This window comes from Pseudoliparis swirei, chromosome 24, assembly GCF_029220125.1.
Source record: "Pseudoliparis swirei isolate HS2019 ecotype Mariana Trench chromosome 24, NWPU_hadal_v1, whole genome shotgun sequence".
Taxonomy (NCBI): domain Eukaryota; kingdom Metazoa; phylum Chordata; class Actinopteri; order Perciformes; family Liparidae; genus Pseudoliparis; species Pseudoliparis swirei.
Genome location: NC_079411.1, coordinates 28,187,613 through 28,215,292, shown reverse-complemented (window position 1 = coordinate 28,215,292; position 27,680 = coordinate 28,187,613). Strand labels below are relative to the sequence as shown.

Here is a 27,680-nt window from a genome sequence, read left to right as displayed (position 1 = left end):
TTTTTAAAAGTTAGGCAATACCAGACAATAAAAAACAACAACAAATAAATACAATTTACATAACAGCAAAACAACCAATCAGACAAGGACAGAAAAACACGGATATAAATCATCATCCTCCATATTGAACCAACTAATTTTATAATTATTCTTCCTTTCAGTCAATCTTTTAAGCATCAATCTCAAATATGAGAATTTGATTTTCTTTATCTGCCATAACTACATAAGTATATATTTATATATATACTGTATGTATAAACTAGCTGAAATATATATATATATCAGCTAGTTTATATATATATATATATATGAACTAACTAATATATATATATATATATGTGTATATGTATATGTGTCTATACATATAGAGACACATATATATAAACTAATGAATATATATGTATATATATTCAAACTAACAAATATGTTATATATATATATATGTATGTGTCTCTATATATATATATGAACACATTTCACTTTCTCTCATAATTGTTCTTTTTTAATAGAAATAAAATCACTGGACTTTGCTTTTCACCTTTCAGTAAATGTGTTTCTGATGAGAGTTGGTCCCCGAAGCCCTCTGCCTCTGTTTAGATGTGTTTATATGTCATCACATTGTGTCCTTAACCCTTTATCGGACGAGGAACAATATATGGTAACTTCGTTGATGTTCATTTTTTTACCTAAAAAAATTTTTTAAATGTCAGTATTGTTATGTCCTCCAATATCACTGTAGTGTTGACATTATGCATTTCAAAGTATTTCTAAATAATGAATATATCGAGCCGTACTGTACTGTGACCCCTTTGACCTCGGCGCCCCCTGCAGGTAAATGGAGGTGCAGGACAGGAGCCGCTCCCCGTCCCGCAGAACCAGCCGGGTGGAGCAGGTGGTGGGGCGATGGCTGAGGAGGTCCCGAGACCTGGGCAGCAGGTCTCACTCTCTGAGCAGGTAGACCTCCTATCGTGGCCTTATTTACGATTACTTCATTTTCATCTGACCTGTCTGTCTGGTCACTGAGATCCTGAGTGAAAATATTATACAGGGTTCGTACGGTCATGGAAAACCTGGAAAAGTCATGGAGTTTGTAAAATGGTTATTTCTAGACCTGGAAAAGTCATGGAAATGTTGTTATGTTCATTTACGCAGGGTTTTAAATAATTAATATGCTTTTTAAAGAAAGACGCTCTAAATATAAGCCGCCATTCGCTCTTTCATACTCGCACATTTTTCCACGCTGCAAGTGAACGCACCTTAACTGAAAAGAGATACATGTTTTATTCTTTTAATCTAAACTATAGTCTCTCATTCACTTGAGTCATTTAAGGTTCTATATATGCTTTGGAATTCTCTTTGTTAGTTTAAATACAAAGTGTTATCACTTTTTGATGTCATACACTGAGATTTAATAAAAATGTGTTCATGGAAATTTGGTTTAAAGTCCTGGACACCCATTGGTCATGTGGATGAACCTGTTCATTGGTCATGTGGATGAACCTGTTCATTGGTCATGTGGATGAACCTCTTCATTGGTCATGAGGATGAACCTGTTCATTGGTCATGTGGATGAACCTGTTCATTGGTCATGTGGACGAACCTGTTCATTGGTCATGAGGATGAACCTGTTCATTGGTCATGAGGATGAACCTGTTCATTGGTCATGTGGATGAACCTGTTCATTGGTCATGAGGATGAACCTGTTCATTGGTCATGTGGATGAACCTGTTCATTGGTCATGTGTATGAACCTGTTCATTGGTCATGTGGATGAACCTGTTCATTGGTCATGAGGATGAACCCTGTATGTAAATCCTAACAAATCCCCGTTAGTGATCCAGTCGTCTGCATTTGTTTAGTCCATCCACTAGAAACCCTTGTGTGCCGTGTTCTGCGACTCTGTTGTATTTATTCATGATGTAAATTCTCATCTGTCGACGACACAGAGGTGAAAAGATCTGAAATGCAAATGCGGGATTATGCACGTTGGGTTCTGAATTAATATTTTTCTTTGTGCACGTTCTGCAGGGACCGGGCTGCAGCGGACGGGCCAGATGGCGGCGATCAGAGGAACTACCCGTTCCGCTTCATCGTGCAGATCCAACGGGACCCGGCCCTGAACTCCCACGGCCTCGCGCTGACCCTGCAGACCCCCCTCCTGGTGCAGGAGGTCACGCCAGGTATGAACGAGGCGTATGAAGTGTATAGAGAACTAAAAGGGCGAAGCTACTTCTACGAAGAAGTGCCGACAGGTATAATTAGTTGTTGGGTTCAAACGAGATACGAGATCCCGGCGCCGGGAAAAAGTCCCGGATTCAGAAAGATAGAATATAAAATATTTAATAAAAGACGCTTCAACGAGTCCACAGGCTAAATATGCAAAAATAAATATCTGTCTATCGTATTCGCGTGAAAAGACAAATGTAACGCGCTTTCTAAATCCCACGGTATTTGAACGCACCACGTCACTGGGCGTCAGCCTCTCATTGGTTAGTCTCCAGGTCACATGCATAGACCTGCAGATTTCACAGCTTGTTATTGGCTAACCACTACAGGAGGCGGGCTAATCTTATCCTCCAAACAACAATGCTACTACCGCTAGCATCCTTCACATACAGCCCTTCACAATAAGATGGGCTTCAAAATAAAATGTCTGCTTCCGGTTAGAAAACAGCTGTTTTAGGATCTCTAGTAGAAACTCCCATTCTGACTCCGCCTCCCAAAATCAATACATTTTATTCTTACTCGCGTCATGCCATAGTTATGGTAACCATAAACATCTTACAGTCAATAGTATTATAACATTACAATGATTATTCTTTTACAATGATTATACTTTTGCAGTGACTTTCTATGTTTTCATAATACATTCTTCAGAATATTCTTCATAAAATCCCTTATTGATTATCATAGCTTTCTTATGTATTCATTTAAAAACGTAGATTTTTCTTATTCACATATATATACATAAAACCCATTACAACTCTACACGAGCTAAGCTCCTCCCCCCTCCCTCTGGCGCCGGTTCTGAAGACGCTCTGGACTCTGATTCCAGGTCATCTGATAATAATATAGGACACACTTTGTTGTCTCTACCCAGAAGCCACTGCAGCTCTCCTCACTAATGAGAAGAAGGAGGACAGTAGACGAGAGTTTTATCTCATAGCTGACGCTGCATGTTTAGGTGAGCCCAGCTGCTTGCCCCCCCCCCCCCCCCCTGATATGTGATGGGCCTGCAGAGACATTATGGATTCATAGCGGCGTGTAGGACGATGCCAGCGTCGGTCAGAGGGTCTTCAAATATATATATATATATATATATATATATATGATGTTCTTTCAGGAACACAGCGTCTTCTTTTCTTTCCTTTCCCGTCGTCTCCACGGCAAATATGAAATACAGGGTTCGTACGGTCATGGAAAACCTGGAAAAGTCATGGAATTGTAATTTCTTTTATTTACAGGCCTTGAAAAGTCCAAAAGTTTTTAGAAAAGTCATGGAAATTTGTTATATTTATATGTTCATTTACACTGTATATACATACCTGCAAACTTGTCACCTTTCGGTGAAATTCACTGTTTTGAACTCAATAGGTCATCCACGTGAATCGTGGAGATCCGAAGAGTTTTTGTTTCTGGGGGGGGGGGGGGGGGTCACCTGGCCCGCTGCCGTTGAGATTGCAGTGAGACGCGGAGAAAAGTGTGAAGTGGTGCTCTTCGCAATAAAACATCTTTGATGGACGTGTCGCGTCTCGGCCAATCAGCGTTCAGATGTCCACATCGTTTGGGGCTTCAGGTTAGCTTTAATGTTAGCCGCTACATCTGCTGCTGTCACGCTGCACGGTGTAGCGATGCTAACAAAGTACCCGTACGTTAAACACGATGTGATTTAGCATATTTTTAGTATCGATACTTCATTAAGAGAGCGATCAGAGCGCACGCGCTGCTCCGTGTCGAGCTGTCTGCGCACACTGCGCAGCTCACAGCGAGAGAAGAGGCGGAGCTTAGAGACCGACTTCGGCTTAAAGAATAAAAAGATGCCAGAAGTGAAATGTTTCAGTCTGTAAAGTTCTGTAACTCTACAGCTGCTCATCCTGATGAACTGTGTATCATCTGGTCAGAGACTAACGGCCTCATAGTGTATAATCAATGCTATGATGGAACCATGTAGTTTCATTCATATCTGGCTGTATTAATACTAATATTACTGACATTTAAGTGTTGAAAAAGTTGGTAAAAAGTGAACCATACAGATGTTTTATTTATTTCTATTATAGATAAATATACCAGTCTCGTATTTATGGTACCATATTGTTTTTATGGTATTGTATTCAATTAAATTAAATTCAGTTTATTTGTATAGCCCAATTTCACAAATTACTAATTTGTCTCGGAGTGCTTTACAATCTGTACACATAGACATCCCTGCCCCAAAACCTCACATCGGAACAGGAAAAACTCCCAAATAGGGGGAAAAAAAGGGAAGAAACCTTCAGGAGAGCAACAGAGGAGGATCCCTCTCCAGGATGGACAGAACAATAGATGTCATTTGACCAGAAGGACAGATTTAGAGTTTAAATACATTCAATGAATATGACAGAGTGTATGAATAGTTCATAGTAGGCATATTCCACACAGTATTGAATTCTGGTATCGGGTATCATGATATTTATGGCAGGTATGTAATATGTATAGAAGTTATAATATGAGTATCGTGACAAACAGGTAGAGACAGAACAGATTCAGGGAAAAGTCCATGAGGACTGTTCAGGCAAAACAAAAGGAAGTTGGCTCATGAATGACTTTAACCATATTATATATAATGACAATGTATATTTGTTATTACTATCATTATAGGGCCGAGTCAGAGCGGAGGACCTTTTGTACTTAAACTGTTTATTATCATTATTTAGATTTGTGGTCAGAACAATAAAATGACTGTAGTTGTGGTTCTAAAAGCTTTGAGGCTTCAAACAATGTGGATGTGGTGTGGTGACAACAAAACAAAAAAAAGTCACCCCCATTGTCACCTTTTTCACCCCTCATGAGTTTGCAGGTATGATATATATATATATATATTTACTGTATGCTTTGTAATTCTCATTGTTAGTTTAAATACGACATTTTCTCAGTTTTTTATGTAAACACTGAGATTAAAAAAAATTTGCTCATGGAAATTTGGTCCTTGGAAGAAGAAAAAAATCCCAAAAGTAATGGAAAAGTGTTATATTAAGGTATTAATTTACACGGTGTATATATATATATATATACTGTATGCTTTGGAATTCTCTTTGTTAGTTTAAATATGACTTTTTCACTTTTTCACCATGTGGATGAGCCCTGGTACTAATGGAAGGTTCTTTGTGGAACCATAAATGGTGCCTTAAAGAACAATTTTTAAGGTTCTTTGAGACAATTTTATTGGTTATTTGAAGAACTCTTGGAACCATAATGGTTCTTCTATAGCGTCACTCTGAAGAACCATATTCGGTTCCAGATGGCACCTTCATGGCCTTGCCGCCGTGTTGAGGGTTTAATTGTCTTCAGGGCTGATTCAGAGTGAATCATTCAAAGATGACTGGAGTTGAACCCCATGTCTGTGTGTCGGTGCATCGCTCCACTCTTATTGTTGAATGTAACACTCTAAAATGTCTTATTTCCATTATAGAAAATATTTGTTAAAAAAACACACATTTATTTACTTTTGTAATTTCTATCGTCTGTCTTGTAGAGATTTAGTTATTTTCCAAGAAATACAATTCAGACTCTTTTTTTTCTCTTTAAATTTAATGTTACTAAAGTTACGGCCACTTTTCTCGAGACAAAAAATCCAACATGGTGCAGCTTAACGCCGGAAACCAATCAGAGAACAATGAAAACGCCTTTATCCTCGTGGCTGAATCATTACAAGAAGCCGCTGTACATCTTCTGCAGAGTCTTTAAAACCAACAAAAAATACATTAAACTGTTTATTCCCAGTAACGACTAAATAATGAGGTTTATTCTGAAGCTCGAGCCGTGAACCTTCCTCTTGTGCTCATTTTGCTGGTCCATGGGGGCCAAGGAGATTAGATTCCCTTTATTTTACTGCAGCGGGGTCCGACTGCCCTCACTTCCCTCCAGTGGGCGGAGCTCTGCTCCTCCAGGGGGCGGAGCCTCGTGGATCTAATCCCCCCCCCAGAGGTCAAGGGGGCAGATTACCTCGTGTTCGCCCGTCTGGCTCAAGTCTGCTCGGTCACCATCTGCTTCTGAAACACACACACACACTTCTGATGCTCATGTCTCTAGTGGCCCCACTTAGCCTTGGCTCTCTCTTTCTTTCCTCTCTCTCTCTCTCTCTCTGCAGCATCTCTTGCCAGTGAAATATGAATCCTTTTATTTAAAACCCATCTCCGGAGCTATCGGTGTCACCTCCATCTGTCTGAGTTCCTTCTGGATGTAACATCGATGCTCGTATTTGAATTTAATATCTCGGTGTTGCTGACGGTTGTTAATGAGTTAATATATTATGTACACTACCGTTCAAAAGTTTGGGGTCACTTAGAAATGTCTTTATTTTTCAAAGAAAAGCACTGTTTTTTCAATAAAGATAACATTAATCAAAAATACCCTCTCTACATTGTTAATGTGGTAAATGACTATTCTAGGTGGAAACGTCTGGTTTCTGTCAGGCCGAGATTCCGATCAGGACTCAAATGCTGAGGCGTCAGTGAGCAGTTTACTAATCACAACAAAAACTCTCCTAAGAGGTGGGTAATAACTTTCCAAAAAGGCTCGGTGGCTATGAATGTGGCCTTGGTGAACGACCATGAGACGAAACACTTTGGCACAGGACAGAGGGAAGACGCAGACTATAAGCACATGAGGGTAATGGGGAACAGGTGGAAACAATCAGGGATCAGGGGAGACAATCAGACCGGTGACACATGAGGAAGGGCAAGTGACCTGAAACGAGAGGAGAGTTAGCCTTCAAAATAAAACAGGAAGTTACGAGACAAAAACCCCAAGACAAGACAAGCTTCACCACGGTGTGACAGTACCCCCCCCCCTAAGGGCCGACTCATGACGGCCCAGGCAGTTCAGGATGGTCCTTCACAAAGTCTTCGATGAGGGACCGATCCAGTATAAACCAGGATGGGACCCATTGACGCTCCTCCGGGCCGTACCCCTGCCAGTCCACCAGGTACTGCTTGCCCCGACCACGGTTGCGCACAGCTAATAACTTCTTGACCTTGTAGACAGGACCCCCGTCTATTACTTCAGGAGGAGGAGGGGGCGGGACCATGGAGCTCTCCCTGACTGGCTTGACCTGACTGACATGGAATGTCGGGTGGACACGGAGAGCCGGGCAGACGGCGAACCGCTGCAGGCCCGATAATCTTGGTGATGGGGAATGGCCCCACAGGCGGTGCCAGTTTCTTCGAGAGGCCTTTGAGGGAGAGGTTCTTGGCTGAGAGCCACACTCTCTGGCCCGGCTGGTACGCAGGGGCGGGTCGTCTTCTCCGGTCGGCGGCCCTTTTGACCCGGTCTCCTTGGCGGATGAGGAGCTGCCGGGCGGCCGCCCAGATACGTCGGCAACGGCGGACCATGGCGTGGGCGGAGGGCACAGACACTTCCGGTTCCTGGTCCGCGAAGACAGGAGGCTCGTAACCATACACACATTTGAAGGGTGAGAAACCTGTGGCCGAGGTGGGCAGGGAATTATGGGCATACTCGACCCAGACCAGGTGCCGGCTCCAGGTTGAGGGGTTCTGGGACACCAGACAGCGGAGACCGGTCTCCAGCTGCTGGTTGAGGCGTTCGGCCTGGCCGTTGGCCTCCGGGTGATAGCCTGACGTGAGACTCGCCGTGGCTCCGATAAGCCGACAAAACTCCTTCCAGAAGCATGACACGAACTGGGGCCCCCGGTCGGAAACGATGTCCCTAGGGAAACCGTGGACTCTGAAGACATGGTTAATCATAATCTCAGCTGTCTCTTTGGCTGACGGCAGTTTGGGTAAGGCTATGAATCTCGTCATTTTGGAAAACCTGTCCATCACGGTAAGAACCGTGGTGTTACCTTCCGAGACCGGGAGGCCCGTGACAAAGTCCATGGAGATGTTAGCCCATGGTCTGGAGGGGATGGGGAGCGGTTGTAGAAGTCCCATACGCGGCCCAGAGGACGTCTTATTCCTGGCGCAGACCGAACAAGCCCCAACGTACTCCTGGACCTCCCGTTCCATGGACCGCCACCAGAACCTCCGAGAGATGGCAAACATGGTCCGCCGAACCCCCGGATGACAGGAAAGCAGCGAGGTGTGAGCCCAGTGGATCACCTGTGGGCGCAGCTCAGCCGGAACAAACAACCGATTCTCAGGGCACCCCCTAGGTGGCGGACTCTCCCCGTTTGCCTGCTTGACCTGCTTCTCTATTTTCCAAGTCACCGCTCCAACCACACAGGTTCGTGGAAGGATTGGCTCTGGTTCCTTGGCAACAGGCTCGGGGTCGTAGAGACGTGACAAGGCATCGGGCTTGACGTTCTGGGACCCCGGCCTGTACGAGAGGGCGAAAGAGAAGCGGTTAAAAAAGAGCCCCCACCTTGCCTGGCGAGAATTCAGTCTCTTGGCTTTACGTATATATTCCAGGTTCCTATGGTCGGTCCAGACGATAAACGGGTGTTCAGCTCCCTCAAGCCAGTGCCTCCATTCTTCCAAGGCCAGCTTGACCGCCAACAGCTCCCGGTTGCCGACATCATAGTTCCGCTCCGCCCGCGACAGACGCTGCGACAAGAAGGCGCAGGGATGCATCTTACCGTCCTGTTCAGACCGCTGGGACAGGACCGCTCCAATCCCCTCATTGGAGGCGTCCACCTCGACCACAAACTGCCGCTGGGGATCAGGCATCGTGAGGATGGGAGCCGTGGTGAAGCGGGTCTTGAGGTGCTGAAAGGCTGCCTCCGCCTCCGGGGACCAGAGGAAGCGCACCTTCGTGGAGGTGAGTGCATGGAGCGGAGCTGCTATTGCGCTGAAGCCTCTGATAAACCGCCTATAAAAGTTCGCAAAACCGAGGAACTGCTGGACCTTTTTGCGGCTATCAGGTGTGGGCCATTCGCCACAGGCCGCACTTTAGCCGGATCCATCTGCACCCTTCCAGGAGCTACAATGAAGCCCAGGAAGGAGATGGTGTCGGCATGAAACTCACTCTTTTCTGCCTTCACATAGAGTCTGTTTTCTAACAATCGTTGGAGAACCTGGGACACATGCTTTCTGTGAGTATCTAGATCTGGTGAGTAAATGAGAATGTCATCCAGGTAAACGTACACAAACAGGTCTAAGAAATCACGGAGTACGTCATTGATCATAGCCTGGAATACAGCTGGGGCATTGGTGAGTCCGAAAGGCATCACTAAGTACTCGTAGTGGCCGCTAGGAGTATTAAATCCTGTCTTCCATTCATCTCCTTCTCTGATCCTGACTAAATGATAAGCGTTGCATAAATCTAACTTGGTAAATACCTTAGCCTGTTGCAGTTGGTCAAAAACTGATGTTTCAAGTTTCAAAAAGAATAAGAATGATCCACACACAAAAAGAAGAAAGTATTAACAATATATATAATATATACATCATGACAATATATATATATAAAAATATACACTTTTTGAGACTATATATATATATATATATACAATATATATATATATAATGCAACCTGTCATGAGAGGTAGGGGGTAACGATTCTTAATGGTGATGGCATTGAGGGGCTGTAATCGATGCAGGGTCTAAGGGAGCCGTCCTTCTTCCCTACAAAAAAAAAAAATCCGGCCCCTGCTGCTGATGACGAAGGACGAATAAGCCCCGTCCTCAGCGATGACTCTATGTACTCTTTCATGGCTGCCTTCTCCGGCCCGGAGATGGAGTACAACCGCCCTTGGGAATGGGGAGCCAAACCAGGTCTATGGCGCAATCATAAGGCCGGTGTGGGGAAGTGACATGGCCTTGGTCTTGTTAAAACCTCTCGGAGGTGGTGGTAGCAGGGAGGTGCAGGCGCTTAGGTCGGACGTCTCAGAGTCTGTGGTAGAGGTGATGGAAAGGTGATTAATGGAAGGCATGTTAATCCCCTGGATAGAAACAGGTTTGCAGTGGTCCGCACAATCCTGCCCCCACCCCACGATTGTCCCCGTCTTCCAGTTTACGTGGGGGTTGTGCTGACATAACCAAGGATTCCCCAGGACTAGAGTCTGCGAGGGCGATTCAAATAAATATAGGTTCAGGAGTTCCCTATGCTCCTGGATCTGCAGTTCAGTAGTTCTGTAGTGTGCGTGATCCTGAATAGTTCTTTGCCGTTGAGGGTCCTGACCTTGATGGGGCTGACCAGAGGTTCCGATTTTAACCTCAAAGTCTCCGCCAAACCCCAGTCAATTAGGTTCACATCGGCCCCGGAGTCTATGAGTGCCTTAAAGTCAATAGTGGTGGCATGGTGCGTTACCTTAACTGGCGTCAGGCTGCGCGGCGAGGTCTGTGGCTTGGCTCACCTCCCGGGGTCTTTTGGCCGGACAGGCGGCGACGAGGTGGTTAGTCTTGCTGCAGTAAAAGCAGCTGCCCTCCTGCTGGCATCGTCGTCGCTCCTCCGGTGTCAGCCGCATCCTGCCAATCTGCATGGGCTCCTCTTCTCCAGCGATGGAGGAGGGAAGGCAGTGCTCAGGCGGCGAATAACGGGGAACCTGCCCGCCCAGGGCAGGGGAACGTAGATACCTCTCCGTCGTCGACCCGCTGCTCTGTGGTTGCCGGAGCTCACGAACCCGGTTGTCTGTCCGGATGGCAAGCGAGATGAGTGAATCCAGGTCTGCAGGCAGATCCACTGGCAGCAGCAGCTCCTGGATGCGAGTCGCCAGCCCCTTCAGGAATATGTCGTACAGGGCTGTGTTGTCCCACCCACTCTCCACCGCCAGGGTGCGAAAGCGGATGGCGTAGTCGCACACCGAGTCCCTGCCCTGTGTCAGCCTGCTCAGCTCCCTGGCCTTTTCCCTGTCTGAAGACACTGGGTCAAAAATCCGCATGAGGGCAGTTCTAAAGTCTGTGAAAGAAAAGCAAAGCGGAGAACCACGCGCCCACTCAGCGGTGGCCCAAGCTCTGGCTCTCCCTGCCAGGTGGGAAATCATGAAGGCTATTTTCGACCTATCTGTGGTGAAGGCCTGCGGCAGCTGTTCAAAATGTATCGAGCAGTCAACAAGAAAAGCCCTGCATTGTCCTGGTTCCCCAGAGAAACGCTCCGGGGAGGCCAACTTGATTCCCACCCCGGTCATGGGAGTGCCCTGGGTCGGAGCCACGGCAGCTGCTGGAGCCTCCTGCGCGGGTGGCTGGGTTGGCTGCTGCAGGCGGTCCCCCAGCTCCCTCACCTGGGACACGAGCTGAGCCGCCATCGCCGCCTGAAACTCCTCCTGACGGGAGACGCGGGCTTCCTGAGCGTGTAGCATGGCCGCCCACTGGCCAGCCTCTGCTGAGTCCATACTGGCCAAAGTGTACTGTCAGGCCGAGATTCCGATCAGGACTCAAATGCTGAGGCGTCAGTGAGCAGTTTACTAATCACAAAAAAAACTCTCCTAAGAGGTGGGTAATAACTTTCCAAAAAGGCTCGGTGGCTATGAATGTGGCCTTGGTGAACGACCATGAGACGAAACACTTTGGCACAGGACAGAGGGAAGACGCAGACTATAAGCACATGAGGGTAATGGGGAACAGGTGGAAACAATCAGGGATCAGGGGAGACAATCAGACCGGTGACACATGAGGAAGGGCAAGTGACCTGAAACGAGAGGAGAGTTAGCCTTCAAAATAAAACAGGAAGTTACGAGACAAAAACCCCAAGACAAGACAAGCTTCACCACGGTGTGACAGTTTCTAATGAAATATCTCCAGAGGTGTATAGAGGCCCATTTCCATCAACTATCACTCAGTGTTCTAATGGTACATTGTGTTTGCTAATCGCCTTAGAAGACTAATGTCTGATTAGAAAACCCTTGTGCAATTATGTTAGCACAGCTGAAAACAGTTATGCTGGTGATATAAGCTATACAACTGGCCTTCCTTTGAGCTTGAAGTTTGAAGAACAAAATTAATACTTCAAATATTAATCATTATTTATAACCTTGTCAATGTCTTGACTATATTTTATATTCATTTGATAAATAAAAGTGTGATTTTTCATGGAAGACACGAAATTGTCTGGGTGACCCCAAACTTTTGAACGGTAGTATATATTATATATATATACATATATAATATATACATATATATTATATATACACATATATATGTATATGTATATATATTTTATATATACATAAATATATATATATATATATATAAATAAAATATATATTTATATGTCGAGTGATTAGATGGAGCTGCCTCCTGGCCTCGACCTCCAGCGTGACCTCACAGTGACACCTTGTGTTTGCAGGCGGTCCTGCAGACGGCCGGCTCGTGGCCGGCGATCGGCTCGTGAAGATCAATAACATCTCGGTGGACGACCTGAGCCCGGAGCAAGCTGCCGAGATCATCAGGTCTGGACACGCGTGCTCGCCTGTTCACGCACCTGGCGTCCAACGTCACCAACACCTGTTGTTTTGGCTTTCAGGGAGTGTCAGGATGTGTTGACGATGACCGTCCTGAGAACGATGTCGGTGAGTCTGCAGCAAACACACCGTGACACACACACACACACACACACCGTGACACACACACACACACCGTGACACACACACACACACACCGTACACACACACACACACACCGTGACACACACACACACACACACACACACACACACACACACACACACACACACCGTCACACACACACCGTGACACACACACACATACTGGATGACCATCCCCTGCTCTTCGAGTGCATGTACGTGCTCACGTGCTCCGGAGGCTCTGTGTCTCTTCACTTATTTATGAGATGCTGATCGTCAACCGGCCGGTCCATCGTCATGTCGATGAGGCCGCGGGGGTCAAAGGTCACTCTAACAAGCGTCCTGCCACCACTAGATCACTGACAACACCCTCGTTAACGAAGATACACACACTGCTTGTGTGTGTATGTGTCTGTCTGTGTGTGTGTGTGTGTGTGTGTGTCTGTCCATGTGTATGTGTGTGTGTGTGTGTGTCTGTCCATGTGTATGTGTGTGTGTGTGTGTCTGTCCATGTGTGTGTGTGTGTGTGTGTGTCTGTCCATGTGTGTGTGTGTGTGTGTCTGTCCATGTGTGTGTGTGTGTGTGTGTGTGTGTGTGTGTGTGTGTGTGTGTGTGTGTGTGTGTGTGTGTGTACACTAAGGTGAAGCTGATCGGTAAATAAATGGCCGCCGCTCAGCGGTTCTTTGCTGACGGAGCGTCTTTTAAAGCTCGTGATTCATAAATTACTCTGACGCTCCTCAGAGAACATCAGATGAGCTGAGGAGGGATTATTATTTCCCGGAAAAGTCTTCACCTGTCATGGAGCATGTTCACAAAAACATCAAAAGAGATATAAGAGTCGTGGTTTTGAAAGTTTACATCCAGCAGCCACCACATTAACTAACAGGCTGTGCAAAAGTCATGGAATTTAAAAATTGTTATTTCCAGGCCTGGAAAAGTCATGAAAAAAAAAAATACCCAAATGTTTGGAAAAGTCATGGAAATATTGTTCTATTCATGTGTTTATTTAACGCTCAGTTTTAAATAATTTATATGCTTTTAAAAGAAAGACGCTCTAAATATAAGTCTCTTTCATACTCGCACATTTTCCGCGCTGCAAGTGAACGCACCTTAACTGAAAAGACGTAAATGTTTATTCTTTTAATCTAAACTATTGTCTCTCATTCATTTTAGTCATTTAAGGTAATTTAATGTATGCTTTGGAATTCTCTTTGTTAGTTTAAATTAGGGCTGTCAGCGTTAACGTGTTAATCTATGCGATTAATTTGGCCGCGATTAACGCACTAAAATATTTTAACGCAATTAACGCAACTTTGTTTACTTCCGGTGTCGTTGAAGTTGTTGCTCTCCTCTGAGTGTCGAGCCGCGGCAGTCCGCCTCCTTCCTCCCGTCTGCTCCTCGATATTCACAGAGAAGCAGAGGGCGACGTGTCGGTGACGCGGGGCGGAAGGTAAAGGGGACTTTTTTTTTCCTCCGCTCGATGCGCGCGCAGACACGCCGGCATGGAGCTCTGCGGCGCGCGAGACGGAGAGAGAAGAGTGACCGACACGTGGAGACAGAATGACATGCTGCTGGAGAGACGACCAACAACAGACGTTTAGTTTAATACAAGAACAAACACGTCTTGAAAAGAACCGTACATTACTTCTGCTGTAATCTGGCGCGATAGAGAACATGACAGGGGGGCGGGGCCTCACCCTGATAGAATGGTGGGGGAAACACTGGGATGTGTCACATGCAAAAGACTTTAAAAGGTGAATTTATATTGTTTTGTAAAATCGATAAAATGAGCCCAGCCTCCAGAGGGTTAACGTGACATATTTGAATGTCAGTCAGTTTACCAAGGCCACTGGTTCTGCTGTTCAGTGTTAAAGATGACAGGACCAATGGGGTCTCAAATACACCTTTGTTTACTAATCTGATGTTTCACTGAAGAAACAATTTATCATCCACGATATTAAATCCCTCACTGGCACGTTATAGGTAGGAGCCTCTTTGAAAACACAGCTCTGTGGGAAGTTTTGTCTTAAAAAAATAATACAATTAAACAAGTGTCTGAAATACACGCTGTCTGAAGTGATTACTCGTTCATTTAGAAGATTTAGTCTTTAGAAGAAGAAAAAACGTTTAATCGCGATTAATGAATTTCAAAATGTGCGATTAATTAGTTAATTTTTTTTAATCGATTGACAGCCCTAGTTTAAATACAAAATTTTTTAACTTTTTCATGTTTATACACCGAGATTTCACAACATCTTTGGTCATGGAAATTTGGTTTAAAGTCCTGGACACCCATTGGTCACCATGTGGATGAACCTGTTCATTGGTCATGAGGATGAACCTGTTCATTGGTCATGTGGATGAACCTGTTCATTGGTCATGTGGATGAACCCTGTTCATTGGTCATGTGGATGAACCCTGTTCATTGGTCACGTGGATGAACCCTGTTCATTGGTCATGTGGATGAACCTGTTCATTGGTCATGTGGATGAACCTGTTCATTGGTCATGAGGATGAACCTGTTCATTGGTCATGAGGATGAACCCTGTTCATTGGTCATGAGGATGAACCTGTTCATTGGTCATGTGGATGAACCTGTTCATTGGTCACGTGGATGAACCCTGTTCATTGGTCATGTGGATGAACCTGTTCATTGGTCATGTGGATGAACCTGTGCATTGGTCATGAGGATGAACCTGTTCATTGGTCATGAGGATGAACCCTGTTCATTGGTCATGTGGATGAACCCTGTTCATTGGTCATGAGGATGAACCTGTTCATTGGTCATGTGGATGAACCTGTTCATTGGTCGTGTGGATGAACCTGTTCATTGGTCATGTGGATGAACCTGTTCATTGGTCATGAGGATGACCCTGTTCATTGGTCATGTGGATGAACCTGTTCATTGGTCATGAGGATGAACCTGTTCATTGGTCATGAGGATGAACCTGTTCATTGGTCATGTGGATGAACCTGTTCATTGGTCATGTGGATGAACCTGTTCACTGGTCATGAGGATGAACCTGTTCATTGGTCATGAGGATGAACCTGTTCATTGGTCATGTGGATGAACCTGTTCATTGGTCATGTGGATGAACCTGTTCACTGGTCATGAGGATGAACCTGTTCATTGGTCATGAGGATGAACCTGTTCATTGGTCATGAGGATGAACCTGTTCATTGGTCATGTTGATGAACCCTGTTCATTGGTCATGTGGATGAACCTGTTCATTGGTCATGTGGATGAACCTGTGCATTGGTCATGAGGATGAACCTGCTCATTGGTCATGAGGATGAACCCTGTTCATTGGTCATGTGGATGAACCCTGTTCACTGGTCATGAGGATGAACCCTGTTCATTGGTCATGTGGATGAACCTGTTCATTGGTCATGAGGATGAACCTGTTCATTGGTCACCATGTGGATGAACCCTGTTCATTGGTTATGTGGATGAACCCTGTTCATTGGTCATATGGATGAACCCTGTTCATTGGTCATGTGGATGAACCCTGTTCATTGGTCATGTGGATGAACCTGTTCATTGGTCATGTGGATGAACCTGTTCATTGGTCGTGTGGATGAACCTGTTCATTGGTCACCATGTGGATGAACCCTGTTCATTGGTCGTGTGGATGAACCCTGTTCATTATGAGAGTTATTAGTGTGAACTGTCCCTTTAACTGGAGGTTATTTAAAGGATGAACACTTCTCTATAATCACTCGTCTGCATTCCTGCTTTATAAAATCCCTTTTCGGTTTCCAGTGCCCGTCCTTCCTTCCCGGACATCGCTTCTGATTTTTTATCGAACTTGGAACACTTTCCACTCGTTTGTAATTGAATAATTAATAAGCAAATATAAATATAAACTCAGCGTATTTCGTAACGTGGACATTTTTAGTTTGATGTAACATTTCTTTTTCAAGTTGTCCACTAGCTTAAATGTCGTAGTGATATTGAAGCTCAACCAAAAAAGAAATATATTATTAAATAATTAAATAATATATTATTATAATTGGTGAACTGTCTGTGTGATGCAGGAGCAACGGACCAAGTGTCTCCATTCCCCTCATGTCCTCCACCTCACTGCTACATTAACATACTATATGTACCACATGCAGTACTATGACACATTGATTTTTGTCCCTCACCCCTCCCCCGATCCAGAGCCCGAAGTCCTCGTTCATCACGCTAGAGAAGAGGGCCAAGCTCAGGTCCAACCCCGTGAAGGTCCACTTCGCCGAGGAGGTGGAAGTGAACGGCCACGTTCAGGTGAGGAAGAGTTCCTCTGCTGAAACAGATCCCTGTGTACATCCCTCACCTCTCTCTTCACTCGCAGCTTTTTGTTATTATCTGTTTGCTTCCTTCAGACAAGTGATGTTCATCACACTTTAAAGCAGGGGCGTTTGTAGGATTCAAAGGAGGGGGGGGGGCTAAGCCCCCTGGGGAGTGGTATGACTGGGATGACTGGTTACTTATTGTGTACAATGCTTAATATCCATTGTTAGAGACATAATTTCAGGGTCATAGTGATATTCTATGCTCATTTGGAGTCTATCACTGAGATAAAGATGAACTAGTTCAGTGTCAAATATTCCATTCAATGGAAAACAATATTATATATATATGAATGGCACTGGAGACAGTTTATAACTGTTATTCCCTTTTATTTCCTTAAATAAAGCTAAATTTAAGCAGCGAACAATCGTTAACAACGACCGATATATTATATTTTATATATTTATATATATATATTTATATATACTGTATATATGTATTTATATATATAAATATATATATACAGTGTATATATATTTATATATATACACTATATGTATATATATATATATATATATACAGTATATGTATAAATATATATATTTTTATATTTATATATATATACAGTATATATTTATATATATATATTTGTATATATACAGTATATATATATATTTATATATATATATAGTTACATTTTGTAACTACCTGGACTCACAGGTCACTCTGTGCATCATTTACTTTGAGCTAACCTCATTGGCTGTCTTTGAGAGACGTTACTTGGCACAGTGAGAAAGCCAGCGCAGCAGCCTCCCCCAGGTCCTAGTGCCCGGGAATTAAAGGTTGGCGAAGGAGTTCCTCTGGGTCCCTGTTGTTGTTGTTGTTGATTTTTAGCTCAATCTCAAACACAATCTTACCGATGATGTCGCTCCACGCCGCTGGTCAACATGGTGGATTTAGGTTTTTGCAAAGACACTGTAAGTAAGATGTGATTTATTATTCCTGACGGATGTTTTCGTAACTCTCGATGTCCTCCGGTCAGTTTCCTCTCCAGTTGATCACAGTTCTCATCCGGCCGGCGGATGTGGAATTAGCTGGATGAGGAGAAATCGCAGAAGAGAGAGAGAGAGTGGCCATTACTAATCACAGAGAAAACACAGATCGATATCCTCCTCGTCTTCCAGCCCTGATGTCTGTGACTACAGGACAATGAGGAAGGGAGGAGGGGGGAGAGAGAGAGAGACAGACAGACAGAGAGAGAGGGGGACAGACAGAGAGAGAGAGAGAGACACACAGAGGGACAGAGGGACACAGAGAGAGAAAAGTGTGACAAGAGAGGGGGCGGGGGGAGAGAGAGAGAGGGTGGAAGCGAGAGGGGTAAAGAGAGGAGAGGGAGAGAGGGGGGAAGAGAGAGAGAGAGATGGAGGGAAAGTAGAGAGAGAGAGGGAGACACACAGAGAGACAGAGGGACTGAGAGAGAGAAAAGTGTGACGAGAGAGGGAGAGAGAGGGGGGAGGGAGAGAGAGGAGAGAGCGAGAAAGAGAGTGGGAGAGAGGGACGGAGAGGAAGAGGGAGAGATGGTGGATGAGAAAGAGGGAGGAAGAGTAGAGAGGGAGAGATGGTGGAAGTCAGAAAAGGGGGAGAGAGGGGGAGAGTTGTTTGAAATGTAGAGCTCTCCATTTGAACCTCAACATGTTGCATCACAGCTTCAATACAACAGGTCACATGACTCACCAACAGGTCACATGACTCACCAACAGGTCACATGACTCACCAACAGGTCACATGATTCACCAACAGGTCACATGACTCACCAACAGGTCACATGACTCACCAACAGGTCACATAACTCACCAACAGGTCACATGACTCACCAACACGTCACATGACTCATCAACAGGTCACATGACTCACCAACAGGTCACATGACTCATCAACAGGTCACATGACTCACCAACAGGTCACATGACTCACCAACAGGTCACATGATTCACCAACAGGTCACATGACTCATCAACAGGTCACATGACTCACCAACAGGTCACATGACTCACCAACAGGTCACATGACTCACCAACAGGTCACATGACTCACCAACAGGTCACATGACTCACCAACAGGTCACATGACTCACCAACAGGTCACATGACTCACCAACAGGTCACATGACTCACCAACACGTCACATGACTCACCAACAGGTCACATGACTCACCAACAGGTCACATGACTCACCAACACGTCACATGACTCGCCAACGGGTCACATGACTCACCAACAGGTCACATGACTCACCAACAGGTCACATGACTCAACAACACATCACATGACTCGCCAACAGGTCACATGACTCACCAACAGGTCACATGACTCACCAACAGGTCACATGACTCACCAACAGGTCACATGACTCGCCAACAGGTCACATGACTCGCCAACAGGTCACATGACTCACCAACAGGTCACATGACTCACCAACAGGTCACATGACTCACCAACATGTCACATGACTCACCAACAGGTCACATGACTCGCCAACAGGTCACATGACTCGCCAACAGGTCACATGACTCGCCAACACATCACATGACTCGCCAACAGGTCACATGACTCGCCAACAGGTCACATGACTCACCAACACGTCACATGACTCACCAACAGGTCACATGACTCACCAACAGGTCACATGACTCACCAACAGGTCACATGACTCGCCAACAGGTCACATGACTCACCAACACGTCACATGACTCACCAACAGGTCACATGATTCACCAACAGGTCACATGACTCACCAACAGGTCACATGACTCACCAACAGGTCACATGACTCACCAACAGGTCACATGACCAACAGGAACAGCAGGATGATGGAGGAGAAGAATATTTCTTTCTTTTTCCGTTATAATTGTTTTTGAGTACAAAAGGTTAAAAAAAGAGCTTCTTAATCTCTTCAATTAAATCCCAATAAAACTGAAATCAGTATAATTGAAGATATTTCCATGCACCTGTTTTATGTGCACTGTAAAGTTTTAAAGCGATAGTTCGGGGTCCTCCTTGTCGTCGCCGTTGGTTACCTCTGTTCCCTGAAGGTACGTGTGACCCAGAGTGTTTCCCCTCACAGCGAGCAGCTGGTTGGTTGTGTTACGCAACCTCTACCTGGCCGTCTCGTATCAAGCTGTCAGACTGTTACTCACGACCAAGTCCTTGAACCACCGGGTCTTATAACGACGCTCGGGGTGTCGCCTGACCCCTCCCTTGACCTCTGACCCCAGTACGGTGTCAGCTCACCCCTCCCTTGACCTCTGACCCCCGTGTCTGCTCAGCAGGGCAACTCGCTGCTCTTCCTGCCTAATGTCCTGAAGGTGTATCTGGAGAACGGGCAAACCAAGGCCTTCAAGTTTGACCCCAGCACCACCGTGAAGGTAGTGGACCATCTGGATATCCATCCTTTTATATCAGCTTTTTATTTATTTATTTATATATATATATATAAATATGTATATATATATATTTTTTATATATATATATATATATAAAATAAATAAATAGATGAAGGGATGAAGCTGATGTATATTCTGTAATGGAAGTATTGTCTTTGATTCTTCAAATCTGGAGCAATTTTTATGACCACTCTTTGATTATGTAGTTTAAAGTCTGCAGTAAGCCTTATATTCAAATATATATATATATATGTATATTTAAATATATATATATAGTAAATGTAAATATGTACATTTTTATATGTATTAATATATATATATATATATATTTAAGTGTATATTGAAATATATATATTTGTATTTATATAAATGATATACATTTATATTTATATATATGAATATACTGATGTAATTCTCTCTCACTATGAGATCTACTGTCATCAGTTTCTTTGATTTAATCCACGTCATCTTTCTCCATTGAGCCCCACAAACCAGCTCACCTCAGCAGGAATGTTTCCTGGTGTCTTAAAGTATCTCTCTCAAGAGCTAATAAAGATCATATATAATAATATATATATACAGGACTGTCTCAGAAAATTAGAATATTGTGATGAAGTTCTTTATTTTCTGTAATGCAATTAAAAAAACAAAAATGTCATGCATTCTGGATTCATTACAAATCAACTGAAATATTGCAAGCCTTTTATTCTGATTTATTGCTGATTATGGCTTACAGCTTAAGAAAACTCAAATATCCTATCTCTAAATATTAGAATATCATGAAAAAGTATACTAGTAGGGTATTAAACAAATCACTTGAATTGTCTAATTAACTCGAAACACCTGCAAGGGTTTCCTGAGCCTTGACAAACACTCAGCTGTTATAAATCTTTTTTTTTACTTGGTCTGAGGAAATATTAAAATTTTATGAGATAGGATTTTAGAGTTTTCTTAAGCTGTAAGCCATAATCAGCAATATAAAAAAAAATAAAAGGCTTGCAATATTTCAGTTGATTTGTAATGAATCCAGAATGCATGACATTTTTGTTTTTTTAATTGCATTACAGAAAATAAAGAACTTTATCAAAATATTCTAATTTTCTGAGACAGTCCTGTATATATATATATGTGTGTGTGTGTGTGTGTGTGTGTATAATGTTCTTTGCGTGCACCAGGACATCGTGATGACGCTGAAGGAAAAGCTCCCGCTGAGCCACATCGAACACTTCTCCCTGGTGCTGGAGCAGCGGCACAGCATCTCCAAACTCCTGCTGCTGCACGAAGAGGAGAGGATACAGCAGGTACACACACACACACGCACACGCACACACACAGAGAGACGCACACACACACACAGAGACACTCACACACACACACACAGAGAGAGACACACACACTAATAACTCTTCTTTTACGTGCATCTAATCTATACTAATGCTCCATTTGGTTTGTGTGTGTGTATATGTGTGCGTGTGTGTGTGTGTCTATGTGTGTGCATGTGTCTATGTGTGTGTGGGTGTGTGTCTCTCTATGCGTGTGTGTGTCTGTGTGTGTGTGTGTCTCTGTGTGTTTGTGTGTCTATGTGTGTGTGTGTGTCTATGTGTGTGTGAGTGTGTGTCTATGTGTGTGTGCATGTGTCTATGTCTGTGTGTGTGGCTGTGTGTGTGTGTCTCTCTGTGTGTGTGTGTATGTGTCTATGTGTGTGTGTGTCTCTCTCTATGTGTGTGTGTGTCTCTATGTGTGTGTCTCTGTGTGTGTGTGTGTCTCTGTGTGTGTGTGTCTCTATGTGTGTGTGTGTCTCTGTGTGTGTGTCTCTGTGTGTGTGTGTGTGTGTGTGTCTCTATGTGTATGTGTGTCTCTATGTGTATGTGTGTCTCTGTGTGTGTGTGTGTGTGTGTCTCTGTGTGTGTGTGTGTGTGTGTCTCTGTGTGTGTGTGTGTCTGTGTGTGTGTGTGTCTATGTGTGCATGTGTGTGTGTCTCTCTATGTGTGTGTGTCTCTATGTGTCTATGTGTGTGTGTGTGTCTCTATGTGTGTGTGTGTGTGTCTCTATGTGTGTGCATGTGTGTGTGTGTGTGTGTGTGTCTCTCTATGTGTGTGTGTGTCTGTGTGTGTGTGTATGTGTGTGTCTCTGTGTGTGTGTCTCTGTGTGTGTGTGTCTCTATGTGTGTGTGTGTCTCTGTGTGTGTGTGTGTGTCTCTATGTGTGTGTGTGTCTCTGTGTGTGTGTGTGTGTGCAGGTGGTCCAGAGGAAAGAGGCCCATGACTACCGGTGTCTGTTCCGCGTTTGCTTCATGCCTCCGACGCTCCAGCTGCTGCTGCAGGACGACCCCAACGCCTTCCAGTACCTGTACCTGCAGGTGAGAACCACGGAGCGGCTCAGGGCCGAGCGTCTCGCTCAAGGACGCATCGACCGGGGCGGGGATCGAACCTCCGACCCCCTGACGTCCCCCGTGTGTTCGCGGTTGACCTCTCAGGGCGTGAACGACGTGCTGCAGGAGCGCTTCGCCATCGAGATGCGCTGCAACACGGCGCTGCACCTCGCCGCGCTGCACATCCAGGAGAGGCTGGCGAGCTGCGGCCAGTCGCCCAAGACCAGCCTGAAGACGGTCACGTGAGACCCGCAGTTTAAAACGACTTAATGAACAAAGTTAACATCGGACTTTACCGCAAAAACATATATTTACTGATCAAATTAGTGTTTTGTTGTGGAGAACAACTGCAGACGTTTAGCATGTTTATTTAATTCTTTATTTTATTGAAAGTTGGCTTCAATTAGACATTTACAGACGTCTTCAGACAGTTGATTTTTAAATTATGCTCATTTTATATTTATACATATTTAGATCAAGAAGTGTAAAACAGGATAAACAACAACAAAGAGACAGAATTAAACAAAGAAACTAAAAGAAAAGAGTGTCTAACTTGGGAGGGATCTGTTCTCTATGGTAGATTCATTAATTGTGTGAATTATGAGACACGCTGGTGAGTAGGATTAGAAGAAAGGGGGAGGGGGGCTAAACCCCCAGGTCCTAGTGCCCGGGGATTATATCGTTAAATCTGATGATCGGCTATTGGATTGTAATTTGAAGGGGAAGGAAACATATAAACCACAACGCACACATGTAGGATGTTAAAGTTATAACGCTTCCATGAGAGAAACAGAAGTTTAATTTAATGAGATAACAAAAACAAAAAAATCTTTGAATGCCAATAATGCCAAATTATTTGGGGGGCTTTAAATCGGCACCTCGACCAAGGACCAACAGAAAGTTTGAGGTACCGGGTACTACTCGCAACTTTTACTGGTGGGAAAAGTTTTTTAAAAGAGCGAATCATAAAAAATAAAAAAGCCAAATTATTAGCTGAAGCCCCCCTAAAAGATAGATAGATAGATAGATATATACTTTATTAATCCCCAAGGGGAAATTTGTCGAGCCAGTAGCAGCAACACACAAGAATAAAAATAAAAAAAAACACAAATATAAGAAGGGTTAGGGTGATCTGGCAAGAGGTGAACTGTTGTAGAGCCTCATAGCCGTCGGCAGGAATGTTCTCCTGTATCTCTCCTTGTGGCAGCGGAGCGTGAGGAGACGTTTGGAGAAAGTACTCCTCTGTCCCTGTAGGAGGTGGTGGAGAGGGTGGTCCGGGTTGTCCAATATGGACACCAGTTTCTTCAACGTCCTCCTCTCCACCACCTGTTCCAGGAGCTCCAGCTGGCAGCCGATGATGGAGCCAGCCTTCCTAACCAGTTTGTTAAGACGGCTGGTGTCACCGGCCCGATGCTGCTCCCCCAGCAGACAATGGCAAAGTGCAGCACACTGGCCACAACCGACTGGTAGAATAACTCCAGCATCTTGCTGCACACGCTGAAGGATCGAAGCTTTCTCAGGAAAAGAGTCGACTCATCCCCTTCTTGTACACAGCGTTGATGTTGGCCTTCCAGTTCAGTCGGCTGTCGATGGAGACGCCCAGGTACTTGTACTCCTCCACCATGTCCACGTCCACTCCCAGGACACTCAGAGGTGTAGGAGCTGTCGCCTTCCTCCTGAAGTCCACCACCATCTCTCTGGTCTTGGCCACGTTCAGCCGCAGGTGGTTCTCATCGCCCACTTTACAAAGTCACTCACCACTGCCCTGTACTCCTCCTCCCGTCCATCCCTAATACACCCGACCACTGCAGAATCATCAGAGTACTTCTGCAGATGGCATGACTCCGTGTTGTACTGGAAGTCACTGGTGTACAGGGTGAAGAGGAAGGAGACAGAACAGTTCCTGTGGGGCTCAACATCACTGACCACTGTTCCAGACAGCACAGCGCCCATTCTGACAAACTGTGGTCTGCCTGTGAGGTAGTCAGTGATCCAGGAGATGGTGGACGCGTCCACACGGCCACCGCAGCTTCTCACTCAGCAGCAGTGGCTGGATGGTGTTAAATGCACTGGAGAAGTCAAAGAAAGTGACTCTCACAGAGACACGGTTCCATCCAGGTGCGACTGAGCTATGCAGCAGGTAGATGATGGCGTCCCACTCCCACATGAGGCTGGTAAGCAAATTGCAGAGGTCCAGCGACGATTTCACCTGCGGCCGGAGGTGGGCCAAGACCAGCCTCTCCAGCACCTTCATCACATGGGAGGTGAGGGCGACCGGTCGGTGGTCGTTGAGGCCAGATGGTGTTGACTTCTTGGGGACAGGGACCAGGCACGACGTCTTCCACAGCACGGGACTTCCCCAGCCTCAGGCTGAGGTTGAAGAGGCGCTGCAGGACACCAGACAGCTGGGTGGCGAGGTCTTTAGGACCCTGGGCTGATGCCATCAGGACCTTCAGCTCTGCGCTGGTGTAGTTTCTCAGCTGTCTTCTCACCTGGTCAGTCGTCACAGAGAGAGGGGGGAGGTGGAGGGCCCATTGTTATTGAGGCTCGGTGGATGTGCAGCTCAGCAGGGGACAGAGGGGAGGAGGTGTTTGGGAGGTGTGATGTGGAGGAGACGGGGGAGGGCTGTGAACTGAACCTATTGAAAAAACAGTTGAGCTCGTTGGCCCTCTCCAGGGAGCCCCCTGGCTGTCTCCCTCCCACCTTGAAGCCAGTTATCTGCTTCATGCCAGACCACACCTCCCTTGTGTTGTTCAGCTGGAGTTTGGCCTCCAGCTTCCTCCTGTAGGAGTCCTTGCCCTCCTGAGCTTCACCTTCAGGTTGCGCTGGGCTCTCAGCTCATCCCTGTCTCCAGACCTGAAAGCAGCTTTCTTCATGTTAAGAAGCGCCTTCAGGTCCCTGGTGATCCAGGGCTTGTTGTTGGGGAAGCAGCGCACAGTCCGTGATGGGATGGTGGTGTGTTCACAGAACTTGATGTATTCCGTGATGCAGTCGGTCATACTGTTGATGTCCTCCCGTGCGGTCCACACAACACATCCCAGTCCGTTGACTCGAAGCAGTCCTGTAGGCGTCGTTAGCCTCCAGAGACCACCTCCTCACAGTCCAGGTGGTCACGGGCAGCCTCTTCACCAGAGGAACATACCTGGGTGTCAGCCGGACCAGGTCATGATCAGACCTGCCGAGGGGGGGAAGGGCAGTGGCGCTGTATGCGTCCTTAGTATTAGCATATAGCAAGTCCAGAGTTTTATTGTTCCTTGTTGGGCAGTCTATGTATTGATGGAAGGTTGGCAGAGCTTTTTCCAATGTGGTCTGGTTAAAGTCACCAGTGATAGCCATGAATGCTCCAGGCTGATGATTCAGCAGAGCAGACACAGTGGAGTGGATGGTGTCCACAGCTTCCTCAGCGTCAGCTGATGGCGTCTCGTACACGACAAACACAAATGCGGAGGTGAACTCTCTCGGCAAATTGAACGGGCGCATCCCACGGCCAACAGTTCAATGTTCGCTACAGAAGCGCTCCTTCACGCACACATGGTCCGGATGGCACCACCGTTCATTCACATAAACAGCGATCCGCCGCCTCTTCTTACCGCTCTGTGTAGCGCCTCTGTCAGCCCGAACAGTCCTGAAGCCGGGCAAAGACGCTGTGATCCGGATAGTCCGCGTGCAGCCACGTCTCAGTGAAGCACAAGAGACTGCTCTCACGTAAGATCCTCTCGGTCATTACCAGCGCCGAGCTCATCCGTCTTATTCGCCAAAGACCTCACGCTCCCGTTATGATCGACGGTACGAGGTTTGTATCTCCTCGTTTTAGCCTCCGCTTGACACCATCTGCAACAGCGAGCCCTTCTGCGTAGCTCCATCGGGATGAGAGGGCGGTCTCCAGGCAGAAGCTTCGCCTGCACAGCGCGATCAGCTGAGCACGCGAGTGAGCAGCGGTCCCGTCATTGTTTTGCTGTGGCTCACCGATACTCACGACAAAGTGAACAAAAGCCACAGTAGAATTATCGAAAAAAGTAGTTATGGTCCAGTGTCCGACCGTAACTAAGACAAACGTGAAAGAAAAGAAAAAGAGAGGAAAAGTGCAAAAAAAAGACAATAAAATAAAAGCAAAACGCCACTACTGAAACAAGCAGCCGTTGGCACAGCGCCATTTTACATAAACCCGGCCTAATGACGCCCCTGTCATTTATTAATTTCTGAAAATAAAACCAGGTCTATGAGATCAAGATTGGAAATGTTAGTCTTTAAGGAACACAACGGGTCCTGAATGCAGCTTCAGCTCTCTAATAGCCTCAAACAGCCTCTAATTGCCTCTAACAACCTCTAATAGCCGATAGTAGCCTCTACCAGCCTCTATATAAAATAAATAAATAGATGAAGGATAAACTGATGTATATTCTGTAATGGAAGTATTGTCTTTGATTCTTCAAATCTGGAGCAATTTTTATGACCACTCTTTGATTATGTAGTTTAAAGTCTGCAGTAAGCCTTATATTCAAATATATATATATATATGTATATTTAAATATATATATATAGTAAATGTAAATATGTACATTTTTATATGTATTAATATATATATATATATATATATATTTAAGTGTATATTGAAATATATATATTTGTATTTATATAAATGATATACATTTTATTTATATATATGAATATACTGATGTAATTCTCTCTAACTATGAGATCTACTGTCATCAGTTTCTTTGATTTAATCCACGTCATCTTTCTCCATTGAGCCCCACAAACCAGCTCACCTCAGCAGGAATGTTTCCTGGTGTCTTAAAGTATCTCTCTCAAGAGCTAATAAAGATCATATATAATAATATATATATACAGGACTGTCTCAGAAAATTAGAATATTGTGATGAAGTTCTTTATTTTCTGTAATGCAATTAAAAACAAA

General features: G+C 45.0%; 1 protein-coding gene across 2 annotated transcripts in view; it reads left to right on the top strand.

Moving 5' to 3' along the window:
- The window catches only part of LOC130189967 (FERM and PDZ domain-containing protein 1), a 60,731-nt gene that overhangs the window by 17,243 nt on the left and 15,808 nt on the right, over positions 1-27,680 (top strand). Inside the window, exons 3-11 of one of the 2 annotated variants that reach the window (XM_056409020.1) lie at positions 832-954; positions 2,028-2,179; positions 12,438-12,540; positions 12,615-12,660; positions 16,840-16,944; positions 20,279-20,374; positions 21,568-21,693; positions 22,631-22,750; positions 22,868-23,004. In XM_056409020.1, the coding sequence (XP_056264995.1) occupies positions 836-954; positions 2,028-2,179; positions 12,438-12,540; positions 12,615-12,660; positions 16,840-16,944; positions 20,279-20,374; positions 21,568-21,693; positions 22,631-22,750; positions 22,868-23,004 (1,004 nt within the window). In that variant the 5' untranslated portion in view covers positions 832-835. Of the gene's footprint in view, positions 1-831; positions 955-2,027; positions 2,180-12,437; positions 12,541-12,614; positions 12,661-16,839; positions 16,945-20,275; positions 20,375-21,567; positions 21,694-22,630; positions 22,751-22,867; positions 23,005-27,680 lie in introns of both variants that reach the window. The other variant, XM_056409019.1, reaches the window with a different exon arrangement.